The sequence below is a fragment of the Schistocerca piceifrons genome, chromosome 2 (genome assembly GCF_021461385.2).
Source record: "Schistocerca piceifrons isolate TAMUIC-IGC-003096 chromosome 2, iqSchPice1.1, whole genome shotgun sequence".
NCBI classification, from domain to species: domain Eukaryota; kingdom Metazoa; phylum Arthropoda; class Insecta; order Orthoptera; family Acrididae; genus Schistocerca; species Schistocerca piceifrons.
The window spans coordinates 305,192,769-305,206,175 of NC_060139.1; the positions used below are offsets into that span (position 1 = coordinate 305,192,769).

A 13,407-nucleotide genomic window follows, 5' to 3' on the forward strand; every position below is an offset into this window, starting at 1 on the left:
CGTAGTGGATGTGCCATTCCCAGAATGCCAAGTGGTTTCCAGCACCCTTGCAAAATCCAGGGAGTTTATAAATGAATGGTGTGGGTTTAAAAATTAATAATAAATCGATTCGTTACTTTATATGGGAAAACCTTACAGCATAAGCAGCGGCATCTGACCAAGTTTTTGATTCAGTGATTACAATCATTCACTACGAACACCGTTAATTACATGATACGCATCCGTACGGTAACCAAATTTTTCCCATACTCGATGTAGTATGTCCTCCGCGATGGTCTGCGGTGCATGCATTATCTGATCACAAACTTTCCTCAAGCGACACGCGCGTTGGAGGTACATACAACCTGTCTCCCTCGACCCCCCGCAGAAAGAAATCGTAGGGTGTTGAATTCGGCGAATGAGGTAGCCGTGGGAGAAGGTGGTTGCCTGCTGTTGCAGCTTCTTCAGTCCAGCATTGGTCAAAAACACGCTTAAGAAGCTCTCGTACATGCTTGTGAAATTGGGATGGAGCACCTTCCAGTCGTTTCCAACATATCTGTAAATGAGTTACCCTTCACCGTTTGTTATTTGAACAAACATGGGCCGTATACTTTCTCGCGCGACACTGCGCAGAAAACGTTCAACTTTGATTCAGCGTATGTGGTTTTTCGCTTCTCCAGATACGGACCTTGTGAGCTTTTGCCTTGCCATTTACACGGCGCGTGTCTTCATCGCCGAGGACGAGTCTTTTTACAAAACCATTGTTCGGAGCTTCACGAAACTCACACCTTCCCACTTTGCACTAATCCCATTTTGTACGGCTTAAAACATAGTAGCTTACTTAACACATTCCACATCGTAATCATTGACATGACCGATTCCCTGTTTGCTTTACTAAGTGACTTGCGAGGACTTCGGTGCACCGCCCTGCGCACTCCTTCAACGTTTGCATCAGGCACACGAGGTCGACCAGAAACCTTCCACTTACAAAGGCGCCCTGTTTGCATGTACTGTCGGTACCACCTACCTATACTATTCTTGGCTGGTGGATCTTTCCTTAACAGTTCACGAAACTCACGCTTCACTGTAGTCACAGATCTGGACCCTCAAAACGGAGCACACAGAAAGCCTTATCCTGTTGCGACGCCGTCTTGGGATAGACGTTATGCCTGCGCAGTAAGCACAAGCTAACAGCGGATAAGGCATCAAAATCTCTGACAGTTGCCGCTGCTTATGGTGCAAGGTTTGCCCGTACAAAGTAATCGATCGATTTATTATTAATTTTTAAAACCGCACCATTCATTTGTCATGAAAGCCCTTTGCAGAGTGGTGCTATTCGTGGGAGCATGAAATGGCCAACTGAAATGCCTGCACTGGACTCCTGGAGCCAGTTGGCAGATACACTTCTTTGTTAAAACAGTTTCAGGGAGCGGTTCGGGGAGCTCATGGAATGGAAGCAGATCGGTAGTCTGTGTGCGATGTAGGTGTAAAGTTATACCGTCAAGGTCATAGTGGAGTTTCAAAAGTATTTCTATAGCCGATGCCTGTGATCTTTAGTGATGAAATTTTTCAAACATGGAGATCTTTCAAGGATCCTAAATGTTTTCCCGTGGGCGGGGATGGAAGTCTGAGTGAGGCATCTCCAGTTTTCTGGAGGGGAGAAGCTCCAGTTTTCTGTGCGAGTGATGTGATCTAGTGAGTGGACACATGATCTGTAGGCAGCTGTAGTGGACTTGCTGAGGTGTCATTCAAGCCAATAAATTACATTTGTTTCCGTGGAAATTTGAATTTTAGTATTGTGTCTTGACCAACTGATTTTGAACTGTGTCCATGTTTTATGTTGCCAAGAGTATTGGCAGTAGTTGCTAGAGATCAATCGGAGCAGTGTATATTGTGTTGACTAGGTATATATTCCAATCCCGTGATCGGATCTGTGAGTGTTTCTGCTGCAGAGCGTTTATTAGTGGCGCAGAAGGTCTAAACGATTGTGGCAATCCTTATGTTGACTGATGAACAAGTGCAGAAAATTAATGCAGGCCTACCGGCAACTGCTTCGGAATAAATCTGAGGAGAAAGACGTGGGATAATTTGACAGTAATGTCCCACGGAGAGAAGATTGCACGGACTGGTTGTACCTACGAGCAGGGCTTCACGAGAAGCCACAGCACCTCCGACGAAAGGCGAAAGGTGGTTTGCGTGCAGCAGTATTCTTCAACGTCAGCATGCTATTTTGTAATTAAGCTAGCTTTCTACTTGCAAAGTTCGAAATTTTTTCATCAGTATGTCCACAAACCGAAAATTTTAGGACACCACCACCACCACCACCACCACCACCACCACCTCTACGACGTTGGAACTGGTATACAGGATTTGGCAATCTTAGTCACGGTTGGTGGTTGGATGCCCTTCCTGGCGCCCCCCTCCCTCTCCCCCTCTCCATGGTACAGAGTAAGTACGTTTTCGAAATGTTTGCGTAGTCGCAATGCTTAATAACTCGCCGATTTCAGCATGATCACTAGCTTCTGTTCACGTGAACAGAGCAGCTGCGGCGAAGTGGAGAGAGAGAAATGCGCGACAACAGGGGAGAAGCTCCAACTGTGAAATACGGGAGAGTCAGTTTTGACAGAAATAGCAATGCGAGTCGCCGTTGGGTAACACCGACAATGTCTTCACACTTCAGTCCTCAGTGCTAGGAGTCTCATTATTTCACACACAATATTGTTCGCTAAACTTTTGGTGTATCGTAAGACGCTAAATACTTTCGGGATGTCCAATTTACGAAGGTACACAGCTGATGAGTCTGTCTTATCGGCGTTGAACAAAGCTTAGAAATGTAGGTTCGTCTTGGATTTTATTATTTTGAGTGTACTAGATATGGAGCGGCCGTCATGTCGGTGGCGGGAGGGGGGGGGGGGAGGGGGAAGGGGGGGGAGGGGGACGGGGGGAATTAAGATTCATAGCGCAAATGAATGGAGAAAAAGCTTCGAGGAAATAATTCGCACTGATCTACAGCTTGACGTTATTGATATGTACTGTGACAGTCTAGATTTCTCCAAGCCTTTACCTCTTTTACGTAAGTCTCCACAAGGATCCCCATACCTCGTTCCCTGAAACGAGGGGCGGAGGGGGGGGGGGGGTACTGCACTTGCCGCTCGCAGACCTGGTCTCAGCGTCTGCCCTCTGTGCTTATTTCCTGCGCAGTCTTGAACAATTAAATAAAATATAAGTTGAATAACAGGGAAACTATATATTCCTACTGAACGTAATTAGCTATGGACAAGAACCTAGCTCGCGAGATATTCACTTCTAAACGCACTATGTCTTAACTGTAGAAGCCACGGAAATCTCAGAAGTGCACAAGTCGACACTCTGAAGTATTTGTAATAGCCGCGTCCACGTGTGGACCTCTCCACTCTCCAAGTCCTTCCCGCCACTGTGCGTCCGTCGCGCCGTCGCGTTCAGCACTTCCCGTGTTTTGTGCGACTGTCCCTCGCACAAAACTCCTCAGAACTACCTCGTGTCCTCTCCGGAAACGACGCTGCTCCCTCCCCTCCCCCACCCCCCAACCACCATATGGCTCTCTTAGTAACGAGCGCTGTGATTGGCTAGAGCGCTCCCTCCGTGTGTCCACGCCAATGCACGTTTACAAACATTGAAACAACTTGAAATTAATGTTCCTACGGCTGGACCATTAACACGCTCAAACACACATTATTAAATACATAAACAAATTAAATAGACATATCAAAGGAATAGCAAGCAAAGGTAGGCCAATAGCCTAACGACTCTGTAATTTCTAAAACACAGTAAATAATTAACCAATTTCTTCACGAATAGTATATATCGGATACAAACAAAGACATAGATGAATAAATATATTTATAAGCATGCTGCTACTGTTTATTCGTTTAACTGTGGAGTACTTATGGCCTGACGCGGTTGATAGTAATTTGCCACTTTGACCTGCAATAACTCATGTACTATTTAAGTTGCATTCCTGTAATTCATACCAATTTAGGTTTACACTAATAGCTTTCACAAGACATGTAGATCGACGAAATCTGAAGAACCATTTAGATTTTGGAAATTCGTTGCTGGGTGTTACTTGTATAATTTACCATCAGATACTAAACTTTAAACTATAGATTTTGAAAATCTAATTACACCATCAGAATCTTAGTGCAAATAATACTAAAATACATGTTTCTTTTTGAGGTATCATGATTCATCTGGCTACTATTAATTTCTATACGGACTGTGACTTGTGTGCCATTATGGTTTCACAAAGTCCGCTACGTTTGGCACTCCCGGCATAGACATCTCCTTCATCGACTCAAAGCACCGTCCTCGTCACAGCGGAATTCCCAGCCACGCGGCTGGACCACGCGCTGGGGCCACCCCTCTCGTCCGGCTAACGTTCGGCACCACGTGGTCGCTGCCGGGCCCCGGCTGGCCGAGCGGCCCGTGCGGCCGCCCCAACTCCAAACATATAATATTTCCAGGGCGACACAACTCGCCCGATACCTCACAATATGCGAACCTGAGACTGCTAGTTTACAATGTTCGTCAAGTGCTAGTTACAGCACTACAAGTTAATCCAAACACGTAATTTTCCCTTTGCTATGCTCGTATCTACTCTACAGCACACTTCACAAAAGTTGAGCGGACGGGGAGCTTGTTTGACTCTACAAGGATTAGCAGAAGATTATTTCTTAGGCTGCAGACAGACACTGTTCGCTGGGAAACCGAGCGCTCCGATAGTCTGTGGAAAATGTCAACTCTAGTTGTGTGACTACTTCTCAAATTTATGTGCAATAGTTTTATTGGTCCAACTGTTTCCTTTGTACTCAACCAGTGTATGTCCTCAGCGTCTAGTATTAAGCAGTCAGAGTTTTTAGTGCCACTAGCGGTTCCTTACAGACTACATAACTGGGATTTTGCTTTCAAAGAGAATTGTTCAAATTGCCACCCTGACAAGGCAATAAATCAAAGTATTCTAGTAATGGGGAATTTTGTCTATGTTCATACTCTCTTCTACTCTTATTTATGGCCGGCCGCTGTGGCCGAGAAATTCTAGGCGCTTCACTCCGGAACCGCGCTGCTGCTACGGTCGCAGGTTCGAATCCTGCCTCGGGCATAGATGTCTGATGTCCCTAGGTTAGTTAGGTTTAAGTAGTTCTAAGTCTAGGGGACTGATGACCTCAGGTGTTAAGTCCCATAGTGCTTAGAGCCATTTGAACCATTTCTTACTTCTATATGGGCTGTACATGCCCTAACGCCTTTTCTTCCCCGATACTTCAGACCTGTTACTGTTTCCTTAGTACTGCTGTAAATTCATCAATCACTTGAGAATTCTCGCGCTTTTCGGCTGCTAAAAAGTTTTTTTTAATTACTCGTCTCAAAATACGTTGTAAATTTCTTTACTTGTCAGACATAGTGACCTATAGTTCTGAATGTGAGCTTGAAGTTTAAAAAAGAAAGAGTATCAGCTGAACTACGAAAATTACACTACGGAAGCTGGAACTCCATTTCGTCGAGCCAAATTGCTTAGGTTGCCTCAGCCTGGTTGGGTTTACATCCTCTGCCAACTATCTGTAAGCGTCAAGCGAACTTTTGCTAAGCTCTTCGCCCTTACCTCCTCGAGCGCGTCCCACAGCTTAGCGTCGTCGAACTCCTGGAAGGGGTCGAGGTTGAACCTCATGGAGGCGGAGAAGAGCACCGGTTCCTGTGGGATGATGGAGATGCGGCGGCGCAGGTCGTGCAGCCCGATGGTCGACGAGTCGATGCCGTCGATCACCACGGCGCCCTCCACCGGAGTCAGCCGGAACAGCGCCGCGATCAGCGACGACTTACCGGCACCGGTGCGGCCCACGATGCCAACCTGTGGGCAAACATTTTACACATTACATAGTTACGGGACACTGTATGATTAATGAATGAAATGAGTGACACATTCAGGATACATATCCGTGTTTGAATACTGACGCATCAGAACAACATACGACTGATACCCATCAACTTAACTATCGCGTTTTGGAGCAAGTTGTTATTGGAGCTGAAACAAAGTTGATAAACCGGGGACGGGCTTTGCCATTTTGTTTCCTTTACTCTATCTGCAGGCCACAGTATTGTAATACACTGATTTCTGTGTGTACCAGGGCTGCAGACACATACCCGCAAACATAATTACATAACTATATTTTCAGGAATAATTAAAACTTCATGGCTACCCACGTAAGTACAACACTGAAATTAAATGAACCGGTAACGTGCGTGGGAATTATCAGTAAAAAGTGGTCTATAGCCAGTGATAGGAACGGTCATAATTCACAACTAAAAGACGTGCTAAATTTTTGTAACAGACTGACATCAGTAGTATAGGCCTATAGTTGTGTGTATCTGTTCGATGATGCAATCTTGGAAACAAGAAGGACCTACACATGTTTCCAATCACTAGGCACCTCCAGCGATCTACTGCAGGCTACTGGTCGAAGAGGACCAATCTCTTTCGCATACTACATGTAGAATCGTACACGTGTCCCATTAGCTCCTGTCGTCTCCCTTCTGTTCAGTGATTTTAGGAGATTTTATGTCTCGCAGTCAGTCATTTCGATGTCTCTCATTATTCACCTTCGCATGGCATATGGATGGAGGAACCGCAATACTGTCTGTCTCAGAGAAATAGTATTCGAAAAAAGAATTTAGTATTATTTCTATCATCCTCCCCGACAAAGCCATTTTATGGTCACCGAATATCTCGATGGATAGCTTTGATCGGTTTACCGATTTAATACCAGATTAAAACTTCTTAGGAAAACTTAAAAGTGAACAATGGTTCACTGGAATTTCCAACGTTTTACTTCAGTATGACGGGTAACTGTTAGAGAATGACCATTAGCTGCTTACACAGGCGTTGATAAATATCAACAGGGACAGTTGAAAATGTGTGCCCCGACTGGGACTCGAACCTTGGATCTCCTGCTTACATGGAAGACGCTCTATCCGAATGAGCCACCGAGGACACAGAGGACAGTGCGACTGCAGGAACTTATCTCTGGCACCCCCCGACACCCACATTTCCAACTTAATGTCCACACTTTACATTTGTTGTGCCCCTGCCTACTATACTCATTACTCGCGGCAGTCAATCTACCGATTCCCGTAAGAGTTTGAGCAATGTGAGTGCAACCGCACTGAAAAATCATTGACCGGTAAGCCTTATCTATATGAAGATGGTATCTTCTTCAGTGCGGATGCACTCACATTGCTCAAACTCTTAAGGGAATCGGTAGATTGACTGCCGCGAGTAATGGATGGTTACAGCGGTACATCGGGGGGGGGGGGGGGGGGGGGGAGGGGGGGGGAGCAGGGGACACTACAAATGTAGTGTGTGGACAGTACATTGGAAATGTGGGACTCGAGGGAGGGGGGAAGGTGCCAGAGATAAGTCCCTGCAGTCGCACTATCCTCTGTGTCCTTGATGGCTCAGTCGGTTAGAACGCCTGCCATATAAGCAGGAGATCCCGGGTTAGAGTCTTGGTCGGAGCACACATTTTCAGCTGTTCCCGTGGATATTTATCAACGCCTGTAAGCAGCTAACGGTCTGGATTTCATTGTGATTTCATTCTTAGAGAGCTGCAAAATCACCAATGGTATCTGTTCTTTTGGACATGAAGTTACATTAGCTCTCTGGTTAAGCTGTAATCGTTATATTCTGAAGTGTTGTTTAGTTGTGAAAGGCCTACTTGTAGACGTATTCTCCCAGAGCGATAGCGACCTCGGGACATCCCAATTCATTAAGTACGAGGACTCTTGCAGTCATCAGAAGAGAAAGATTTAGTTTCCTGAGCGTCATGTCATAAATCTTGTGAAATAATACTTTTCGCATCTTCCACCATGTTTTACAGAACATTTATATGTAAAAAGATAATGTCGCGTTTCAGACAGTAGTCTTCAGGGCTCTTTTCCTTGCGTCCTGTGGTTTGCCGCTATAATCGTCAGCTGCAAGCGTCTGAACGATGTGCAGAACGCCAGTTGAAATTTGAGTCCTGCCTTCATCAGAAATGTTCCGACAGCAGTATGGCTGACGGTAACAACTGCTACTCTGTGTTTTTGTCGAGAGGTGAGCTTTTGCCAGTTTGCGTTGTGTATTAAATCCCTGAGATCAATCTAGAATGCAGAGTCTTTCTTCGTACATTACGTCGTTTCACGACTGTAGCTTCAACATCTTTTATTGCTCCAACCAGATCTACATCTCACCCCATACTGTTATATTTGAGTGGTATTTTCAACTTAAGATAGAAAATACCTATTTAAATGAGAAAAGGTGTGAGGTGAGACAAAACTGGACACGTGTCGGGATTTCCCACTTATATACTGTCGAAATCTCCCCTAATTACAACAGTACCCAATAAATTTTCTATAGGCAACTCAGAAACTTGTGTGTGTAACAATTCCTGTCGCTGTAAACTTCCAAGGAATACGCACAACACACATGGTCCAGAAATCTCATGGCAACTACCTTCAATTATTCACCAAGTATCACAGTTCTTATTATTAATTTTTCATTAACTCACCTGCACTAGTTAACTGACGTTTCTCAGTTCATATTAACTTTAAAGCAGTTTATTTTCGATGTTCCACAAAATATATACTGTGAACTACCGTGTGCAAGCGTACCATTTCATTCCGCCAAATGTCTTATTGTCAGTGGTCCGATTTTTTAAACGTACAGAGTATCTAATTCAGCTATGAAGTAGGTCGTTTACAAAATCTCGTTCGAAGTCTTAGAAGTTGTGCTAGCTTGTGTTGGATCCTTACCAAACAGAATTAACGAACAAGAGAAAATTGTTAGTGGTAGTTCCAGCCTTGTTTGCAAGGCTGTTTAGTCAGCACATCATGTTGTTGTTGTGGTCTTCAGTCCTGAGACTGGTTTGATGCAGCTCTCCATGCTACTCTATCCTGTGCAAGCTTCTTTATCTCCCAGTACCTACTGCAACCTACATCCTTCTGAATCTGCTTAGTGTATTCATCTCTTGGTCTCCCTCTACGATTTTTACCCTCCACGCTGCCCTCCAATGCTAAATTTGTGATCCCTTGATGCCTCAGAACATGTCCTACCAACCGATCCCTCCTTCTAGTCAAGTTGTGCCACAAACTTCTCTTCTCCCCAATCCTATTCAATACCTCCTCATTAGTTACGTGATCTACCCACCCTATCTTCAGCATTCTTCTGTAGCACCACATTTCGAAAGCTTCTATTCTCTCCTTGTCCAAACTGGTTATCGTCCATGCTTCACTTCCATACATGGCTACACTCCAGACAAATACTTTCAGAAACGACTTCCTGACACTTCAATCAATACTGGATGTTAACAAATTTCTCTTCTTCAGAAACGCTTTCCTTGCCATTGCCAGTCTACATTTTATATCCTCTCTACTTCGACCATCATCAGTTATTTTACTCCCTAAATAGCAAAACCCCTTTACTACTTTAAGCGCCTCATTTCCTAATCTAATCCCCTCAGCATCACCCGATTTAATTTGACTACATTCCATTATCCTCGTTTTCCTTTTGTTGATGTTCATCTTATATCCTCCTTTCAACAAACTGTCCATTCCGTTCAACTGCTCTTCGAAGTCCTTTGCTGTGTCTGACAGAATTACAATGTCATCGGCGAACCTCAAAATTTTTACTACTTCTCCATGAATTTTAATACCTACTCCCGAATTTTTCTTTTGTTTCCTTTACTGCTTGCTCAATATACAGATTGAATAACATCGGGGAGAGGCTACAACCCTGTCTCACTCCTTTCCCAACCATTGCTTCCCTTTCATGCCCCTCGACTGTTGTAACTGCCATCTGGTTTCTGTACAAATTGTAAATAGCCTTTCGCTCCTTGTATTTTACTCCTGCCACCTCCAGAATTTGAAAGAGAGTATTCCAGTTAACGTTGTCAAAAGCTTTCTCTAAGTCTACAAATGCTAGAAACGTAGGTTTGCCTTTTCTTAATCTTTCTTCTAAGATAAGTCGTAAGGTTAGTATTGCCTCACGTGTTCCAACATTTCTACGGAATACAAACTGATCTTCCCCGAGGTCCGCTTCTACCAGTTTTTCCATTCGTCTGTAAAGAATTCGCGTTAGTATTTTGCAGCTGTGACTTATCAAACTGATAGTTCGGTAATTTTCACATCTGTCAACACCTGCTTTCTTTGGGATTGGAATTATTATATTCTTCTTGAAGTCTGAGGGTATTTCACCTGTCTCATACATCTTGCTCACCAGATGATAGAGTTTAGTCATGACTGGCTCTCCCAAGGCCGTCAGTAGTTCTAATGGAATGTTGTCTACTCCGGGGGCCTTGTTTCGACTCAGGTCTTTCAGTGCTCTGTCAAACTCTTCACGCAGTATCGTATCTCCCATTTCATCTTCATCTACATCCTCTTCCATTTCCATAATATTGTCCTCAAGTACATCGCCCTTGTATAAACCCTCAATAAACTCCTTCCACCTTTCTGCCTTCCCTTCTTTGCTTAGAACTGGGTTTCCATCTGACCTCTTGATATTCATACAAGTGGTTCTCTTCTCTCCAAAGGTCTCTTCAATTTTCCTGTAGGCAGTATCTATCTTCAGCACATCATATGGGCGTTGATTCCAATAGAAGTTAGCAGGCACGTCGTTTTCTCCAATTTCAGCCTCGTGTAAACACCACGACAAAAATTAGAGATTTTGGCGTGTACACAGAGGTACCGATAACATTTCGTCCCGCACACCAGCAGTGAACAGAACAGTAAGGACCGAGAAGTACCCTCCATCAAACACCGAACCTTGACGTGTAGAGCACAGATCTAGATCACAACGGGTATTGTATCTCACGGGTATCTGGAGCAGATTTGCGTGCAAGATACTATTACTTACTCCTGCCTACAATGTTGCACAATCACACTGGGTGGTCCAGGGAGAATTGGGGCACAAACAAAACATTTTCTTTGCCTGTACGTGAAGTCTCCGTCGCTTCATGTTGAGGAAGAGATCAAAAGGCTTTTTCAAGAACGACTCCTTTCAATGAGTGGTGCACGCTAGAAGCTTCCTCATGATGCTGTGAGGTCGTGTTAATCATTACAAATCTGTTCATTGATGCAGCTACCAGATACCACGACTCAGAGCACCTTCACTGAACTCGTGTGTAACCACATTTTTCGAAGTTTGCACATTAGCTTAACGACGATGTTCACATTAACAACTATGTCTCTCAAGACGTATCTCCCATCCAGGGTACTAGAACTCTGTGTTGCTAATATTCGTGAGCAGCCAAGCTCATGGATTGATTCGCACGTCTCTAAAAAATTGAAAATCCACGTTTTACATGGTTTGTGACCATCATTTCAGGTGATACTCAAAGAATACGAGGTCGTTTCCTCGTCACATCATCTTCGAACGAGCTACTACTTGCCCCTCTTCTAATAAATTCGACTGAATTTTATACAAACGTAATCTCCATTTTCCTTCCCGTATGTCTAAAACATGTTTCAGCTGCGTGTATGAAATCATAGATGTGTTTTCTTCCATTAGAAGCATAGGCTAAGAGCACTAGTGAATTATTTATAATGTAATGACAAATTCCAAATTGAATTTCCATTGGTTTGCAAATACAGCACGTATGTGAATAAGATGACAACGTGTGACAGACGAACATAGGACATTAAGTAGAGCTTCGTGTGTGTACATATCCGTCAGTGACATTAACTATGCAACTTTTCTGATACGAGATTTTTAAGGGAAAGGCGTCTTTGCGTTATTTTTGTTTTTGATTGTAGAATTTCTTAGTATTATTTAAATATATACGAATTAATGGAGTAGTGTAATACTGAAGCTAGACCATATAAATCTATACGGAAGGGAATTCCTGTAGATTTTCGGAGGTACACTCACGTTCAGAAAGAAAACAAAACACCTTGAACGGCTAGAGATACAACGTACATATTCACAGGACATGTACACTAGTGTGTGCCGCAGAAATTATTAGTATTTGAACCATGTCGGCCCGCGAGTTCAAGGTCAACGTCGATATGGCGGCGCAGCACCACCTGCCGGTAAAATGTGCTTGTGGCTCTCGTTATCGCTATAAACCGAAGGTAATGGATGAGTGACTTTTTGCATGCATCCATCCAGTAAATCGCGCTCATGTGGGACGAAGTGTCGGCAACGCAACGAGTGTGTGCAGAATGGTTCACGAAGGCCGTGGTACATGATGACATGGCCGGCTGGGCGAGAAGTGAGTCATTTACGTACGTTACAGGCAACGGTTGCCGCAGTTGGAAGAGTACACAACAGTAATCCGAGGCTCATAGGGCCGTGTCCCTATGTAGAAACTTAGTTTTTTATTTTCAGTTTTTACGTCATCATTCCAAATAGACCGAAATAATGCTCAATATACTGTATTTGTTTGTAATTTGTTAATATTTTCATAAAATACGTGAAAAATAAGGCTAGGGAAAATTTGAATTTAGAAATACATTTCCTTCTTGGAACGTTATATGCAGAGTTTTCGTGGACGCTATAAGCACAACACTTTCTTGTAAATTTATTTGAAAATCCCACATTTTCTTTGCCTTCACTTTTGATCCCTTTTATGAAAATATTTTGTAAGTACAATATAAGGAGAATTGTTTAGGTCTATTTGCATTGTAATTAAAGTAAAAACTGAAAATAATGAAACGTGTAAAATAAAATTTCCACATAGGGACGCGATTAACGACCCTCGCATTACCGCTGCATTCCTTTCCTCTGCGCCAAGGCTGCCTGGTAGCTACACTAGCAAATGGCTGGCTCAGCAAGCGCCAAAACTGCTATTCTAAACGCTTTGCCATCTGGAGCTGCCACTTCCGTCGCTTTCATTTCTGGCCAAGCCCTTCATATAACAAACTTGGCAAAAAATAAGTGATGACCAGTAACGATGGTCCCCTTGTAAGTTCTTCGGAGGCTGCTGATTCCAGAGAGTGAAGCTGGCACAGGAAATTAAAAAGTGGTTGAAATGGCTCTGAGCACTATGGGAGTTAACATCTATGGTCATCAGTCCCCTAGAACTTAGAACTACTTAAACCTAACTAACCTAAGGACAGCACACAACACACAGGAAATTAAAAGTGGGACTTAGCTATACATACTCTTTTTCGTTTCATTAATGTTTTCTTGAATGTACTAGTACAACTAGGTCTTAAGTTCTTTTATTCTGACTGCCGATTTCATAATTTAGGGTATGACATGGTTCGTTCATCAGTTCAATATTTGTTGTAATTTTCAAATATTCCCCACATGCTGCAAATTAAATATAATGGTCTTCAATTTACTTATATAGGTTACAAGTTCATAGGCCTAAATACATATAACAAGATGGTTTTCCTGTAAAACAACAACAAATGCATATA

At 43.4% G+C, this 13,407-nt stretch overlaps 1 protein-coding gene across 4 annotated transcripts in view; it reads right to left on the minus strand.

Moving 5' to 3' along the window:
• LOC124775109 (ATP-binding cassette sub-family C member 4-like) overlaps nucleotides 1-13,407 on the minus strand; it is a 203,973-nt gene that overhangs the window by 19,028 nt on the left and 171,538 nt on the right. For all 4 annotated transcript variants that reach the window (XM_047249940.1, XM_047249938.1, XM_047249939.1 and 1 more), the window contains one exon: nucleotides 5,615-5,860. In XM_047249940.1, coding sequence (XP_047105896.1) covers nucleotides 5,615-5,860 — 246 coding nt within the window. The remainder of the gene's footprint in view (nucleotides 1-5,614; nucleotides 5,861-13,407) is intronic.